Genomic DNA, 18,502 nt, shown 5'->3' with positions numbered 1-18,502 from the left:
AACATTGTATTCAAACACGAGTGGGGATGGACCATTTATCAGACAACAATCTTCTTCTTGACTCTTGTATTTAATTTAAAAGTGGGAGATATTCTTGGTTTGAGTGTATCTTGTTTATGACTCCACACAGCACATTCTATACATCACACAGTTTATGTAGCATTTTCTGTGACTAATGTTATGTATGAATGTGATATCGTACTCAATGCTATACCAGGGATTGTTACAGTAAAAAGTCATGGGCACATGTTATTGTTCAATATGTATAAAATTAGATTCAAAATGTCATAGCAAAATGAAATGCACCATGTGAAAGGTATATTCTTCAGCTCTTGGTTAACAATTCATTCACTTTCCACTGTTAATTCCTTACAGAAAGTCATCAATAAGGGAGATTATCTGAAATCTTGCACGACCAAAAATAAGATCTGGGGTTCAATTCTCTCAAATTGTACATCTTACCCAGCCCCGCAACAGTTCATATGACGTAATGCCCAGTGACCACCAGTCCACAGGATATGAATAGCCAGGCCCTCCTTCCAAAAAGGCCTGAAAAAGCTCTGGGGCTGAAGAGAAGCAAGAATGAGACAAAATCAACCATAACATAAACCTACAAACACTATTAACCAGTGACTATAAAGGTCTACAGAAAACACATACTGTTGGATTGAGTTATGCCTCTCTAATTCTTACAAAGAATGCACATTTAATAACAAAAAGGTGCTTTTCTTACTGGGAAGTAAACACAATATAATAATAAATACCCAGCTAACTATGTATTGTTGATATTTCACTTATTAATTAATTTTAGAATGGGTTATTTAATGACAATAGAATCATCATTAATCTATCTATTATTAACACTGTATTTTGCATCACTAAGTTGTATTGGCCGGAGTGTGAAATAAATCAGCCAATTTTAACAGCCATTTGCACCCATGGTCAACATGCCGACCTACAGGCTCTTCTGCCTGTATAAATGTCCTGCTGCCCCATCCGGTGTTGCAGACTCAGTCCTCCTACAGCACTGCCGTGGATTTTGTGGAAAGGCAGAAATTAAACTGCTTTGTAAATCTAATGAGGCATTCTCTGGACCCGAGAAACTGGGTTGGGATTGGGCCAGAATCTAATCTGAAGAGGAAAGTCCTGCCTCTGATACCTTCATGCATGGATTTTCAGGTGGGAATCACTGGATAGAGATGCGGAATGGGAACCTTGGCTGCTTTTACTGTTCCTTAACTTAGGGGCACTGAATCTCTGTTGCAGGCAGAGCTTAGATGGACAAACTCAGCACAAACTGAGGATCAAACTGAGTGGTTCTTAGTCACTTTCACATAGCACACTGACTTTGCCAACTGATCTATCAGGGAAACAGGGGCTATTCATTTTGGAACACTCACAAAATCTTTCTGAAACTAATGTGGACTCAGTTTTCACTGTGCCACTGGGCCTGAATGGAACACCATTCCCAGAACCCATAGCTAACTGTTAATTACTGTTCATCAATCCTCATTATGAAACATTTGAAACATTCATAAATCTTAATGACAGTTATTACTTTCTAATATATTTTGTAAGGCATCCATCATTACTGACAGGCAACCACATAGACATAAAGCAAGTTCATGCCTTTTACATTTCATACTGGAACATTTTATACAATTATCAGGTATTTGATGGATGAGTAAAATCTTGGGGAAATTGAGATTTAGTCAAAAATCTAATGAGAATGGGTTTGTTCCTTGTCCAAACTACTAGCCAGGTATGAATATGATAAGTTTAATCTTCAATTGAAAAAGGTAAGTAAACTCCTTCAGTACTGTCGCTTTATTTCTCATTTGTAAGCTATCAAATCATCGCCCAATTATCTTGTGGATCAGCTAGTGCAAACATTGGAACCAAAACCTGCTAGCATCTGTTTAAGGAGCCAGCCAAACCCTATTAATTCATCATCAATCATAAGGCACTTATCATCGTGCAAGGTAGTTTGCCCCCTGTCATTGAAAGCTTGGATTGTCATTAATGCCACCGATAAATCCAATGCATCTATGATCTTGGCAAAATATTTGACAACATCGAGGCTGACAATCTATGATCTTGGCAAAATATTTGACAACATCGAGGCTGACATTGGGTTGTGGTGAACGACAAAAGTTTGTAATTACAGTTCACAGCTGACCCCTGCATGTTGCAAGGTGTTATGCTGCAAACAGACTTTCAGCTCTTGCTCCAGAAATTAGTTCATTAATCTTCCAATAGAATCATAGAGAGTTTACGGTACAGAAAGAGGCCACTCGACCCATCGTGTCTGCGCAGGTCACAATATGAGACACCCAGCGTTATGCCATTTTCCAGCATTTTGTCCGTAACCCTGCAGGTTACAGCACTTGAGGTCCATATCCAGGCACTTTTAAATGAGTTGGGAGTTTCTGTCTCTACTACCCATTCATGCATGGGTTCCAGGCCCCCCAAAGCGCTCTGGGTGAAAAAAATAGATTTTTCTCCCCTCGAATCCTTCTACCAACTGATATGCCCCCAGACGCTGACCTCGCTGCTAAAATAAATACGCCATTCGAAACTATCTATCCAGATATTTTGCTTTGCTGTAACTTTCTGTGAACAGTTGAGAATAATGGATAACGTGAAAGTAATAAACGGGGCGGTAACCTGCGTGTTCCCCAACGCCGGATTGTGGGGGTAGCGCAAGATGTGCTGGGGATTTCGTCTCGAGACTTCACAGTTAGGAGTTTACAGGGCAATTGCTCAGGAGAGCAAACTTTCTCTGGGCAATTGCTTTGCACTGGAAATCATCCAAAGTGTGATTTTAAATCCCAAACTTACGATGGGTTACACCAATAGATACCGAAGAAATGTTAGAAGAATTAAAAACTCTTCTAACCTTTGGGTAACTGTCCTAGTGACCGTGACCAACCTCTCGACGGGACTGCCCTACCTCCCTCAAACTCCTGAGCCTACCCCAAGGGACTCCCCTACCCCCATCGCGACACAGCCCCACAGGAGACTCCCTCCCAGCCCCCATCCAACCCAAACCTGACCTGATCTCCAGTGATCTCTGACACCCTCCCGCTCCCCAAGTTCTGACATCCACCACCTCTGCTGAGGTCTGACCATCTGCACAATTGCAGTTAGGCTCTCCCCTACCTCACCTCTGAGGGCCAACCCCCCACAGCACAGCCCACCCACGCCCACTCCACCCCCGAGGATCTCAGGCTTCATATAAAAAAATACCTATAGGAATGGTGAAATTATACTGAAATTTTATAAAGCTCTGGTTAGATCACAACTATAGTATTGCATCCAGCCCAGGTCATCACACTCTCAGAAGGATGTGAATGTTCTGAGAGGGTACAAAGGAGATCAATCAGAATGGTTTCAGAGATGAGGGACTGCAACTCGAAAATTAGATTGGAAAAGCTGGTTTTGTACTCCTTGGAGCAAAGGAGATTGAGGGGAGATTTGGTAGCAGCGTACAAGATCATTACACGTTTAGATCAGGTAGACAAACAAAAGCTGCTCCATTTAGCTGATGCGAAGATGAGGGGACACAGACTTAAAGTGTTGGGCAAGCGATAGAGGGGACCTGAGTATTTTGTTGAATGCAGCAAGTGGCTATGACCTGGAACTCACCGCTTATGAGGGTGCCAGAGGTGGAGATGGCCGATGATTTTAAAAGGAAATTAGATAGGCACTTCAGGGAAACAAACTTTCAGGGCTATAGGATCCCTCAGAGGAATGGGACTTATTGGGTTTCTCTATTCAATGACTCCTGCATATGAGACTATAATAAAGAGCTAAAAACCTTTCCCAAAATTGATATCGCAAATTATTTCTATTTTAACATAGTTGGCAGAGCAATCAAATAACATCCTGATAAGTTCCAGTAATTTTTACCACAAGAAAATTATTTAAAAATAGAAATATTCCCTCGGCATGGTTCTTTGGCTGAGAATGACACTGAGCTTATTATGATGAATGCAAGAATCAAGCAAAAAAAAACGTGTAAATCAGATAACTATTTGTAGGTTGTAAAATGTTCCAAATTTAATTTGAGAGTAATAAGAAATTTAAGTTAAGGAATTGCAATTACATAGATTTTTAAAAAAAATATTTTTTATTCTCCTCCTTTTTCACATTTTCTCCCAAATTTACACCCACCAACAACAAACAATAATCAGTGACAAATATGTCAATCCCCATATCAATAACAACGATCCCATCCTCCCACCAAACCCCAAACATTAGCCCGCATGTTCACACAAACAAATGACAAAAAGGAATTAGGGATCACCCATAGTCACCATTAACACACACAGCCCCCCTCCCCCCAACCCTCCCACCCACACGACCCAACTAATGTTCGATGTTATCCAGTTCTTGAAAGTGCAGAATGAATAATGCCCATGAGTTGTAGAACCCCTCCATCCATCCCCTCAGTTCAAACGAAACCTTCTCAAGAGTCAAGAATTCCAACAGGACCCCCGCCACGGCACAGGGCCGAGAGGTTGCTCTCCAACCTATCAGGATCCGCCTTTGGGCGATCAACGAGGCGAAGGCTACAACATCTGCCTCCGCACCCGTTTCCAATCCTGGCTGGTCCGACACCCCAAATCTGGCCTCCCGGGGGCCTGGGTCCAGTTTCACAAGCACCACTTTAGAAATTACCCTAAAAACCTCCTTCCAGTAATCGTCTAGCTTTGGACAGGACCAAAACATATGAACATGATTAGCGGCCCCCCCCCCCCCCCCAAAAAAAAACCTTCACACACATCTTCTACTTCTTCAAAGAATCGGCTCATCCTCGCCCTCGTGAGGTGTGCTCTGTATACCACCTTCAGCTGTATCAGCCCCAACCTCGCGCACAAGGTGAAGGCATTCACTCTCCGGAGCACCTCACACCAGAACCCCTCCTCCATATCCTCCCCCAACTCTTCCTCGCACTTTGCTTTGATCCCTTCCAGTTATGCCTTCACCTCTTCCAAAACAGCTCCATAAACCGCTGACACTACCCCCTTTTCCAGTCCCCTTGTCGCCAGCACCTCCTCCAGCAATGTGGAGGCCGGCTCCACCGGGAAGCTCTGTATCTCCTTTCTGGCAAAATCTCAAACCTGCATGTATCTAAACATTTCCCCCTGCTCCAGCCCATACTTCGCTTCCAGCTCCTTCAATCCTGCAAACCGACCCCAAAGAAATCCCCTTCTCCTCCCATTTCCGAAAATTTCCATCCCACCTCCCTGGCTCAAATCTGTGGTTCCCCTGAATCGGCATTTCCCTTGACCCTGCCCCCAACCCGAAGTGTTGGCGAAACTGCCTCCAAACTCTCAATGAAGCTATTATTACCGACCTCCCTGAGTATTTCCCCGGGGCTATCGGGAGCGGCGTTGTTGCTGGTGCTTTCAATCCTGACCCCCTGCACAAACTCTCCTCCATTCTGACCCACTGGGAATCAACCCCTCTGACCCAGCTCCGCACCTTCTCCACATTCGCCGCCCAGTAATAATACATCAGGTTTGGAAGACCCAAACCCCCTGCCTGCCTTCCCCTCTGTAGCAGTACCTTTCTCATTCTGGCCACCTTCCATCCCCATATGAACGAGGTAATCCTTCCCTCAATCTCCCCGAAAAAAGATTTTGGCAGGAAAATCGGTAGACATTGAAAAATAAATAGAAATTGTGGCAGCACGTTCATTTTAACCGCCTGTACTGACCTGCCAGTGACAGAGGGAGACCGTCCCGCCTTGCCAGATCAGCTTTCACTCTCCCCACCAAACTAGAAATGTTGTACCTGTGGAGCCCCCCCCACTCCCGGGCAACCTGCACCCCCAGGTACCTAAAGTGCGTCCCTGCCCTACAGAATGGCAGCCCCCCCCCCCCCCCCCCCCACCCCTGCACCCATCCCTGGCCGAGACACCACAAAATACTCACTCTTGTCTAGATTTAGTTTGTACCCCGAGAAAGACCCAAACACACAAAGCAGCTCCAATATTCCCCCTGTTGAACAATTATGTAGATGAGAGCATCTTCTGGAAATCAGCATTTTGCTAGAAATTTGATTACCGCAAAACTCATTTAAAATATAATGTTGACACATTTGCATAAAGCTAAGCAGCAGAGGAATACATTACTGCCAGATTGTCAAGGAGGGTAAACTGACCATAGAGACATTGCCAAGTGCACAAGTCACTATTCAGTGCATGCTCAGTCAATCAAAATTGATTAGTTTTGCATCCACTGATGATGTGAAGTTACTCAATTCCTTTTCTTTTTCACAAGTAATGAACATATTTATATGCAAAGAGAAAATCTGTCGAATTTCATTGATTAGCTTTTTAATCAACAGTTAACTATTCCAGAACTTCTCCTTGCACACTCTTGCTGGGGGCTTTGTAAAATCAACAGTCCCAAATGTTGAGTAAGTTTCCAATATTTGTTTGCATTACTGCATATCTAATTTCCGTTTGAATCAAAGGTGCACGTTGATTGTAATCCAAACCCCACTGCCAAAAACCAGACCAGTGGGCAGTTACCCGGGCGGAACGTGCTCCTTTCCCACTGCCTGTTGTTTACCCAGCAGGTGACTGTGTTGCCAGCCTCAAGCAGGCAGTGGTGTGGATGCATTTAGCAAAGTCGGGGCCCTAATATTGTCAACAGGGCCACAATTACATTTTAACCTGGATCAAAACAAAAAAGCTATGTTACCTATTGACAAAAAAAATGAAATGAAGGAGGTGTAACGTTTTTATCAGATGGCCTGATTTATATTACAAGAACACTTGTCGCTAAAGCTATAAACAATTTATTAGCATTAACTGTGGGCAAACTATATACAAAACAACAAATGAATAACAATATGATCATGCGCAAGCAACCTCTCTCTTCCCTGCTCTCCAGTCAGTCTCCGGTCACCTGAGTCTAACATTCACTTATATACTAATGAGACTCCTAATGGTCAGTCGGGGAATTACAACACAACCATGATATCACCACATCCCCTTTCCTTTGAATGAATAAATTAATACATTATCATCAGTAGATTTACATGTGATATTATTAGCCTGTGAGTCTAACAGTATTATTTTTGTTTTAATTTTTAAAACTGGCTGTACAAATATGCAAGAACAGGAAGCATTGTATCTACCAATTGAGTCGATCGGGTTCTCTTCTGACTGCTTGATCTTCTCAAAGTTTGACCTTGCTGCTCAAAACTTGTGGATTCAATATACTCCATGACATCGTCATGCTCAGGAACTGCTGAACTCTCTGACACTGCAGCCGGCGCTGATTCTGACGTAGATGCGTCATCCATCGCGTTGTTGTGAAAGACTTCTCTGGTTTTCAAGAGCGCGCAATGATTTCTTCTTAAAACCAACCTGTCCTCTGTCTGTACATTGTAGGAACGAGGTGCTTCTTCTTCAAGTATAATGGCTTTTCTCGACCAAATGCCAGAATCTTCTAACTCACAATACCATCACTACTCAGAGGTCGTAAAGTTCTTGACACTCTATCATACGGCTGCTTTTGTCTTGCTTTTATGTTTTGCATTTCATGGAGTACTACTGCATTCTCCTCCTTCTTTGCCAAGTATGGAAATTCTAGTCATGGGTAACTCTGCTGGTGATCAACCATGTGACAATGGTGATGCTCTGTAACTCAATAGTGCGAGGTATGGATCAGAGTAGCTGTCCATTGATTTCTTCAACAATTGCTTGACAATATGTACACCTTTCACGGCTTTGCCATTGGCTTGTGGGTACAATGGACTAGACGTGACATGATTAAAATTATACGTGATTACAAAGTGTTGCCACTCTTTACAGCTACTCATGATACCATGTAATGTTCTTATTGGATGGCCTGATTTATATTATAAGAACCACCTGTAGCTAAAGCTATAAACAATTTATTAACATTAACTGTGTGTAAACTATATACAAAACAGATGAATAAGAATATGATCATGCACAAGCAACCTCTCCTATCCCTACTCTCCAGTCAGTCTTCGGTCACCTGACTCTAACATTCACTTATATACTAATGTGACTCCTAGCGGTCAGTCGGTGAATTACAACACAACCATGATATCACGACAGGAGGCAAATCAGAAACTTGCCTTTGTGGGGCCAGGAGAAACAGGAATGCTCAGAACTAGTGAATTATTAAGAGCTGTTCAGGCTCTAGCTATAACTACAGTTCAGCTCCATGTTTTCCTTAATACGGCTGAAAGTGTATCAAGTCTTTTGCTACTAGTTCCTATGGAGGTTTTCATTAGAAGGTGAAAGATGAGAAGTCAGTATCAGTAATCCAAACTGACTTTTTCTGAGTTTTCTACATTGTGCAAAAAAAGAATCAATCACCATTACCAGTCTGCCATTATTTCAAAACTGTGTGGGACACGTGATCTGGAGGATACTGCAGGGCCAATCCTGGAAAGACTGAAAATGGGTCTTTACAACCCAAATTGTCCTCTTGATGACTTATGTTGTAAACGTCTGTGCCTTGTAGTAACAACTCCTATTTTGCTGATCGGGCAACAATTGATGAGGATACTATCCATGGGAGACAGTGGTAGTTCTCTTCACTTCGATGCTGTCTGTTGACTTACATACTTACACCCTGAAGAAATTGGGAAGAGCTAACCTTTGAAAGATTAATGCACTTTCACAACTTCCAGTTTATCTAGCATTGAGAGGCAGGACCTTTGCATATTGTGAGGAACCATGGGCTGGATTCTCCGATTCTGAGGCTATGTCCCCACACCGGCGTGGGAACGGTGGCCTTTTAAGCCAGAAAAAATGACGTAAAACGGCCACCGATTCAAAGATTTGCTGGGGGCTAGCATGCCAACAGTGTAGAGCACCCGGCTCTAGCTGCCGGTACAGACCAGAAAATTGCCGGGTCCGTGGTCGCGCATGCGCACGGCGGCGGGGCGGCTTGCAGCAGCCGCGCCGTGCTACATGATGGTAGCCACTCGCGGACCTGGCCCGCAAAATACTGCCCCGCCTTTGGCTGGCTTGCGCGTCCCGGACCACCCCCACACAGTGCCTCCAGTCCCTGATGAAGTCCCCCCCCCCCCGGCCCCTGCTTGCGGATCGGCCCTCCCCCGACTGTGGCAGCCCTGGACTGAGTCCACAGCCGCCAGGCCAGTTCCCGACGGATGAGACCACACGCGACCGACACTGTCGGGAATTTGGCCGGTCAGGGGCGGAGCAACGGGGTGTGGGTCTCAGGCAATGTCCTGAGGCCGTCAATACGTCACGCGGCTTTGGAGGTGGCGAAGAATCGATCTCAAAATCGGCGCTCCCCCGATTTTGTCAGGAACTTTGATTCTCTGGCCGATCGCTGAACACAATTTCGCCGTCGGCGACCGGAGAATCCTGTCTGTGCATTCAGGAGGAGGAATCTCTTTCAATTTCTTTTACATTTTCAAAAATTAATTTAGAGGGCCCAATTATTTTTCTTTTCCAATTAAGGAGCAATTTAGCCTGGCCAATCCACCTAACCAGCACATCTTTGGGATGTGGGGGTGAAATCCACGCATCACGGGGAGAATGTGCAAACTCCACATGGACAGTGACCCAGTGCCGGGACTCAAACCCAGATCTTCAGCGCTGTAGTCCCAGTGCTAACCACTGCGCAACGTGCCGCTCCCTTCAATTTCTTTTACAGGTTCAGCATCCTTTATCCGAAATGCTTGAGGCCAAGTGTGTATCGGACTTTGCAATTTTTCGGATTTTGGAATATAATGTGCATCTGTGTGGCGTAGGAGTTGTGCATGTGCGGTGTGTTGTGAACTGCGTATGTGCAGTGCATTAGGAACTGTGCATGTGCAGCGCATAGGAACTGTCAATGTGCGATGTGTTGAGAACTGTGCATGTGTGGTGCGTTGGGAACGGTGCATGTGTGGTGCGTTGGGAACGGTGCATGTGTGGCGCGTTGGGAACGGTGCATGTGTGGCGCATTGGGAACGGTGCATGTGTGGCGCATTGGGAACGGTGCATGTGTGGCGCATTGGGAACGGTGCATGTGTGGCGCATTGGGAACGGTGCATGTGTGGCGTGTTGGGAACGGTGCATGTGTGGCGCATTGGGAACGGTGCATGTGCAGTGTCTTGGGAACTGTGCATGTGCGCCGCATTGGACCTGCGCATCGCCCGGAACCTTCCCAGAGCCTTGACATCACGCCTGTGCTCGAAAAAAGGGCGGATTTAGGAATTTTTTGGTTTTTGGAATTTTAGATAAGGGATGCTCAACCTAAATAATAGTTGAGAAGGTTTTTTTTTTCCTGTCAGACCTTTCCAAACACGATGGGTGCCAATGATGGGGCTTTGGAAAACGGGCCGGCGGGCACTGTCATCCTGCTGCCTTGCTGGGCTACCAAAAGTGACGAATTCACCAGTTGTTCTGTAAACTGTGCATGTCACTGGATGAATGCATGACCATTCTGCAGTCTGGCTGATATTACGCAGCCTTGGCATCTCTGTAATATGAACCTGAATAGATAGAATTGCAAAAGATCTACAGCACTGAACAGGCCAATCAGCCCAACCCACCACTGCTGGTGTTTTTTCCCCACATGAACCCTTCACTCTTGCCTGTCCTCGCTGATACACTCAACAACTGCGACTTATAACTTGTAACCTATAGCTCCACTAGGTGCTTGGTGAGTGTAAAAGGCTCAGAATGACGTTCCTGGACCTCATTACAAATTAGATCACTTGAGACTTGGCCGGTCGATTGCAGAAAAGGCCAAAAAGCATGAGGAAATTCAGGTTGGGACTGAGGTGAAACATCAGGTGAAACAACCCCCTCCTGATTTTCCTGCCACACAAAGTTAGCCATGCTCAATATATGAAGGGTGAAGAATCTCCTCCTACTGTCTAGATGCTGACTGAACCACTTCAGAAGTGTGAAGTTCTCATTATAACAGCTAAGTCAGAATTGGCTAGATTTCTCAGAGAGAAACACATGGAATTGCACATAAAGGAAGGTTAGCATCAAAAAATCCTAATCTTTATTTGCAACAATTTGAATGCAGCTTACTTCATTAATTCCGAGCTTAATTTACCAATCTAGGAACTAGGTAATACTCAAAAATAGCACAAACATTCTCCCTCCTTTGAACATCTCGCAGCTCAGTTCTCATTTAAAATTCTTTCCCGTCCACCAAAGAAACAAACAATTTTCTCAACAAGCTATAGTTCACTACTTTCCTCTCTCAGTCTCTCGACCAAGTGACTTTTCCTCCGAAGTGAACTCCATCAAAATTCATCATGTTCTCTTTGCTCTGCGTTCACTGCCCTCCATGTAAACTCTTCAACCTATTTTCATGGCAACCAGCTTAACCGTAACCATCTGACATGGCCTTGCTACTCCGAGTAAGCAAAGTTGCTATAGTCCCCTGGACCAGGGGGTGCTTTCCCCTCTGAGGCGGAGAACTAACTGGTGTTGATTGTGAGGTGAGGATGTTTGAGGTGAGGGATGCCGTTAGTGTCCCTGCTGATTTTACCTGCAGGAAGTGCAGCCATCTCCAGCTCCTCCAAGACCAAGTTAGGGAACTGGAGCTGGAGTTGGATGAACTTCGGATCATTCGGGAGGCAGAGGGGGTCATAGATAGCAGCTTCAGGGAATTAGTTACACCAAAGATTGGAGATAGGTGGGTAACTGTAAGAGGGACTGGGAAGAAGCAGTCAGTGCAGGGATCCCCTGCGGTCGTTCCCCTGAGTAACAAGTATACCGCTTTCGATACTTGTGGGGGGGGGGGGGGACTTACCAGGGGTAAGCCATGGGGTATGGGCCTCTGGCACGGAGTCTGTCCCTGTTGCTCAGAAGGGAAGGGGGGAGAGGAGCAGAGCATTAGTAATTGGGGACTCGATAGTCAGGGGCACAGATAGGAGATTTTGTGGAAGCGAGAGAGACTCACGTTTGGTATATTGCCTCCCAGGTGCAAGGGTACGTGATGTCTCGGATCGTGTTTTCCGGGTCCTTAAGGGGGAGGGGGAGCAGCCCCAAGTCGTGGTCCACATTGGCACTAACGACATAGGTAGGAAAGGGGACAAGGATGTCAGGCAGGCTTTCAGGGAGCTAGGATGGAAGCTCAGAACGAGAACAAACAGCGTTGTTATCTCTGGGTTGTTGCCCGTGCCACGTGATAATGAGATGAGGAATAGGGAGAGAGAGCAATTAAACACGTGGCTACAGGGATGGTGCAGGCGGGAGGGATTCAGATTTCTGGATAACTGGTGCTCTTTCTGGGGAAGGTGGGACCTCTACAGACAGGATGGTCTACATCTGAACCTGAGGGGCACAAATATCCTGGGGGGGAGATTTGTTAGTGCTCTTTGGGGGGTTTAAACTAATGCAGCAGGGGCATGGGAACCTGGATTGTAGTTTTAGGGTACGGGAGATTGAGAGTATAGAGGTCAGGAGCACAGATTTGACTTTGCAGGAGGGGGCCAATGTTCAGGTAGGTGGTTTGAAGTGTGTCTACTTCAATGCCAGGAGTATACGAAATAAGGTAGGGGAACTGGCAGCATGGGTTGGTACCTGGGACTTCGATGTTGTGGCCATTTTGGAGACATGGATAGAGCAGGGACAGGAATGGTTGTTGCAGGTTCCGGGGTTTAGGTGTTTTAGTAAGCTCAGAGAAGGAGGCAAAAGAGGGGGAGGTGTGGCGCTGCTAGTCAAGAACAATATTACGGTGGAGAAGAGGATGCTAGATGGGGACTTTTCTTCCGAGGTAGTATGGGCTGAGGTTAGAAACAGGAAAGGAGAGGTCACCCTGTTGGGAGTTTTCTATAGGCCTCCTAATAGTTCTAGGGATGTAGAGGAAAGGATGGCGAAGATGATTCTGGATAAGTGCGAAAGTAACAGGGTAGTTATTATGGGAGACTTTAACTTTCCAAATATTGACTGGAAAAGATATAGTTCGAGTACATTAGATGGGTCGTTTTTTGTACAATGTGTGCAGGAGGGTTTCCTGACACAATATGTTGACAGGCCAACAAGAGGCGAGGCCACATTGGATTTGGTTTTGGGTAATGAACCAGGCCAGGTGTTAGATTTGGAGGTAGGTGAGCACTTTGGGGACAGTGACCACAATTCGATTACGTTTACGTTGGTGATGGAAAGGGATAAGTATACCCCGCAGGGCAAGAGTTATAGCTGGGGGAAGGGTAATTATGTTGCCATTAGACATGACTTGGGAGGGGTAGGTTGGAGAAGTAGGCTGCAAGTGTTGGGTGCACTGGATATGTGGAGCTTGTTCAAGGAACAGCTACTGCGTGTTCTTGATAAGTACGTACCGGTCAGGCAGGGAGGAAGGCGTCGAGCGAGGGAACCGTGGTTTACCAAAGAAGTGGAATCTCTTGTTAAGAGGAAGAAGGAGGCCTATGTGAAGATGAGGTGTGAAGTTTCAGTTGGGGCGATGGATAGTTACAAGGTAGCGAGGAAGGATCTAAAGAGAGAGCTAAGACGAGCAAGGAGGGGACATGAGAAGTATTTGGCAGGTAGGATCAAGGAAAACCCAAAAGCTTTCTATAGGTATGTCAGGAATAAAAGAATGACTAGGGTAAGAGTAGGGCCAGTCAAGGACAGGGATGGGAAGTTGTGTGTGGAGTCTGAAGAGATAGGTAAGATACTAAATGAATATTTTTCGTCAGTATTCACTCAGGAAAAAGATAATGTTGTGGAGGAGAATGCTGAGACCCAGGCTATTAGAATAGATGGCATTGAGGTACGTAGGGAAGAGGTGTTGGCAATTCTGGACAGGCTGAAAATAGATAAGTCCCCGGGGCCTGTTCTGGGGCCGTTGCTGTTTGTCATTTTTATCAATGACCTAGAGGAGGGCGCAGAAGGGTGGGTGAGTAAATTTTCAGACGACACTAAAGTCGGTGGTGTTGTCGACAGTGTGGAAGGATGTTGCAGGTTACAGAGGGACATAGATAAGTTGCAGAGCTGGGCTGAGAGGTGGCAAATGGAGTTTAATGTAGAGAAGTGTGAGGTGATTCACTTTGGAAGGAATAACAGGAATGTGGAATATTTGGCTTATGGTAAAATTCTTGGAAGTGTGGATGAGCAGAGGGATCTCGGTGTCCATGTACTTAGATCCCTGAAAGTTGCCACCTAGGTTGATAGGGTTGTGAAGAAGGCCTATGGTGTGTTGGCCTTTATTGGTAGAGGGATTGAGATCCGGAGTCATGAGGTCATGTTGCAGCTGTACAAAACTCTGGTACTGCCGCATTTGGAGTATTGCGTACAGTTCAGGTCACCTCATTATAGAAAGGACGTGGAAGCTTTGGAACGGGTGCAGAGGAGATTTACCAGGATGTTGCCTGGTATGGAGGGAAAATCTTATGAGGAAAGGCTGACGGACTTGAGGTTGTTTTCGTTCGAGAGAAGAAGGTTAAGAGGAGACTTAATAGAGGCATACAAAATGATCAGAGGGTTAGATAGGGTGAACAGTGAGAGCCTTCTCCCACGGATGGAAATGGCTAGCACGAGGGGACATAGCCTTAAACTGAGGGGTAATAGATATAGGACAGAGGTCAGAGGTAGGTTCTTTACGCAAAGAGTGGTGAGGCCGTGGAATGCCCTACCTGCAACAGTAGTGAACTTGCCAACATTGAGGGCATTTAAAAGTTTATTGGATAAGCATATGGATGATAGTGGCATAGTGTAGGTTAGATGGCTTTTGTTTTTTGACTTCCCATGTCGGTGCAACATCGTGGGCCGAAGGGCCTGTACTGCGCTGTATCGTTCTATGTTCTATGATTTAACCTGAGGATCGCACACATGTTTTGCTTACTTTGCAATGAAGTTACTGTGAAAATCCCCTAGTCGCCTCATTCTGGCGGCTGTTTGGGTACACAGAGGGAGAATTCAGAATGTCCAAATTACCTAACAGCACGTCTTTCGGGACTAGTGGGAGGAAACCGGAGCACCGGGAGGAAACCCACGCAGACACTGTGCTAATGTGCTGCCCTCAATACTGGATGAGCTTAGATTCTCTCCACTCAATGATTGCACGGTGGTCAGCACTGTTGCTTTACAGCGCCAGGGTGCCCTGGTCGATTCCCGCTTGGGTCACTGTCTGTGCGGAGTATGTATGTTCTCCCCATGTCTGCGTGGGTTTCCTCCGGGTGCTCCGGTTTCCTCCCAGAAGTCCAATTAAAGGGCAAATTAGTTTGGCCAATCCACCTACCCTGCACATCTTTGGGTTGTGGGGGTGAAACCCACACAGACATGAGGAGAATGTGCAAACTCCACACGGGCAGTGACTTGGGGCCGGGATCGAACCTGGGTTCGCCGCGTCGCAGGCAGCAGTGCTAACTGCTGTGCTACCGAGCTGCCCAAATCTCCACCTCTTGTCATTGATTCCACGTGCCTCCTTGAAAACTGTCTGAGGATAAATCAGTCTGTTAGGAATCTTTTCAACCATTTTTCTGCAGTATCACTACTAAGCAGCCTAACTTAGGCACTTCCTCCTTTCTTCCGCTAGACTGTTCAAACACACTTCTGACTGACCTCCCACAGTCGACCCTCCGTGAACACAAAGTCATCCAAAGCCATCAGCTGCCTGTGTCCTAATTCGCACCAAATGTCATTCATTCCCCCCCCCCACACACACACCCCTGTGCTCTGCTCACTGACGTACACTGGCACCCAGTTAAACACTGCCTCGATTTGAAAATCCAATCCTGGTTTTCAAATCCCTCCATACCCTGGCCCTTCCCGAACACTGTAATCACCTCCAGCCCTGCAATCGCCTGAGAAATCTGCATTCCTCGAATTCTGGTCTCTTAATCACTCCCCGATTTTAATTGCCCCATAGTTGGTCGCCCCGCCGGTAACTTGTCATGCGAGAGTACCTTTAAGAAATGGATGTTTAAGCAATGTACCTTTAAGAAATGGAACTGATCATATCACTGAAGTGATGTCAGAGGGTGGGGGGAGCTGAGCTCACTTCTGCTTTTTGAGTTTCAGTTTGAGAACGCAGCTGGGAGTGTCTGGGTGTTTTGCTGTGAGCTGCATGAAGAAACACAGAGCTGGTCTGTTGATTTCTGCAATCCAAAGACTATAAATATATTGAATGTAACCTAATGTGCTCCTATTCAATCAGATCAAGGATCAAATTTTACCTCAAAGTTATTCAAAGAAGTTATGGATAGCTTAGGAATAAAACAATTTAAATTAACTGCGTACCAACCAGAATCGCAGGGAGCGTTAGAAAGGTGGCATCAGACATTAAAGACAATGTTGAGGCCTTATTGTCAAGATTATCCAGACGATTGGGATAAAGGAATTCAATTCATACTGTTTGCAATTAGGGATGCACCTAATGAGTCAACCAAATTTAGTCCTCTTGAACTAATTTTTGGTCATGAGGTAAGAGGACAACTTAAATTGATTAAAGAAAAATTGGTGGGTGAGAAATCGGAAATTACACTATTGGATTACGTGTCAAATTTTAGGGAACGATTAAATAGAGCAGGTGAATTGGCTAGACAACATTTGAAAGTTGCACAAAATGTGATGAAACGGGTAGCGGACAAGAAATCCAACGTTTGTAGTTTTACCAGTGGAGATAAAGTTTTAGTGTTGTTACCAGTGGTAGGTGAGCCTTTAAAAGCTAGGTTTTGTGGACCATATCAGATTGAAAGGAAATTAAGTGAGGTGAATTATGTGGTAAAAACACCAGATAGAAGGAAGACTCACCGAGTGTGTCATGTGAATATGCTTAAAAGGTACTTTGAAAGGGAAGGAGAGAAAAAGGAGGTTTTAATGATTCTAACTCAAAGTGACGAACCAAATCCTGTGAATTTGACTTACCTCAAATTAAATTGGAAAATGAGGATATTCTTAAAATTTGGGATGAATTGTTAAGTTATCTTCCAGAGGAAAAATGAACTGACCTGAAAGAGTTATTGATATCACATGGGCAAGTTTGTAGAGATAAATTGGGAAGTACTAAACTGGCTATACATGGTGTAGATGTGGGAAATGCTGTTCCTATCAAACAACATCCATATAGACTTAACCCTTTAAAATTGGCACAGGTTAACAAAGAGACTGAGAGTATGCTTAAAAATTGCATAATTGAAGTGGGTTGCAGCCAATGGAGCTCACCCATAGTGATGGTACCTAAACCAGACGGTACCCAACGGTTGTGTGTGGACTATAGAAAGGTGAATGCAGTTAAAAGAACGGACTCTTATCCTATCCCACGTTTGGAGGATTGCATTGAGAAAGTGGGACAATCCGCTTTTATTTCCAAATTGGATTTATTTATAGGTTACTGGCAGGTACCTTTATCCGAAAGGGCGAAGGAGATTTCAGCTTTTGTGACTTCAGATGGTATATACCAATTCAAAGTTATGCCATTTGGCATGAAAAATACCCCAGCCACATTCAACGGTTAACTAATACAGTCACTTCAGGATTACCCAATTGTGCGGTATATATCAATGATCTGGTACTTTTCAGCCAGACATGGAAAGAACATTTACATCATCTGATGGAGTTATTCGATCGACTTCAGGTGGCGGGTTTGGTGATATACCTAGCCAGAAGTGAATTTGAAAAAGCCCAAATCACTTTCCTTGAGGAGTTCCTGATACCCTCAAGACAAAGGGAAATTATTTGATTTCTTGGCATGAGTGGATTTGATCGAACCTTTGTGCAAAAGATTTGTAGCGTGGTTGCTCCACTGATGGACTTGCTGATGAAACGTCAAAAATTTCAATGGACAGCGGACTTTCAACTGGCATTTGACTGCCTGAAAGCTGTGGTAACCGATGCTCCTGTATTGGAGAATTGCAAGGGACTCTGTGATCAGATTGAACTGAAGTATCTAACTTTGAAGATAAATGCCAAGGCGTAGAGGAATGGATGGATCGTGCAGAGACTTTCTTGTTCAAAGAGACTGTCAATCGAGAAGGATTTCGATTGGAGGAGGAAGAACGAAAAACAAAAATGGACGATATTATTATACCTGTTTGCATGTGTTGTTTTTTTTGAACCGGTAAAGTGTTTTTACTGTGTGCATTTCTTAATTGATGGTGCAAAGGTGAAAAATGAAACCATCTTGAAGTTGATGGGTTTTTGTTTTTTTCTCGGGGGTGGGGGGGGGGTCATGTGAGAGTACCTTTAATAAATGGATGTTTAAGCAATGTACTTTTAAGAAATGGAGCTGATCATATTACTGAAGTGATTTCAGAGGGTGGAGGGAGGTGCGCTCACCTCTGCCTTTTGAGTTTCAGTTTGAGAACGCAGCTGGGAGTGTCTGGGTGTTTTGCTGTGAGCTGCATGAAGAAACACAGAGCTGGACTGTTGATTTCTGCAATCCAAAGACTATAAATATATTGAATATAACCTAATGTGCTCCTATTTTTGAGGGTTTGAAGTCTTTTGGATGTTTAAAGGAACAGTTTGAAGGATTATTTAGTGTTGTAGCCTTTTGGGGTTATCTTTGAAGTAATGGGTGTTAAG

At 44.8% G+C, this 18,502-nt stretch overlaps 1 protein-coding gene across 2 annotated transcripts in view; it reads right to left on the bottom strand.

Moving 5' to 3' along the window:
- LOC140408389 (serine/threonine-protein kinase 32B-like) overlaps nt 1–18,502 on the bottom strand; it is a 510,363-nt gene that overhangs the window by 50,656 nt on the left and 441,205 nt on the right. For both annotated transcript variants that reach the window (XM_072495512.1, XM_072495513.1), the window contains one exon: nt 463–566. In XM_072495512.1, coding sequence (XP_072351613.1) covers nt 463–566 — 104 coding nt within the window. The remainder of the gene's footprint in view (nt 1–462; nt 567–18,502) is intronic.

This window comes from Scyliorhinus torazame, chromosome 3 (genome assembly GCF_047496885.1).
Source record: "Scyliorhinus torazame isolate Kashiwa2021f chromosome 3, sScyTor2.1, whole genome shotgun sequence".
Taxonomy (NCBI): Eukaryota; Metazoa; Chordata; class Chondrichthyes; order Carcharhiniformes; family Scyliorhinidae; genus Scyliorhinus; species Scyliorhinus torazame.
This window is presented reverse-complemented; position numbering and strand designations above follow the sequence as displayed.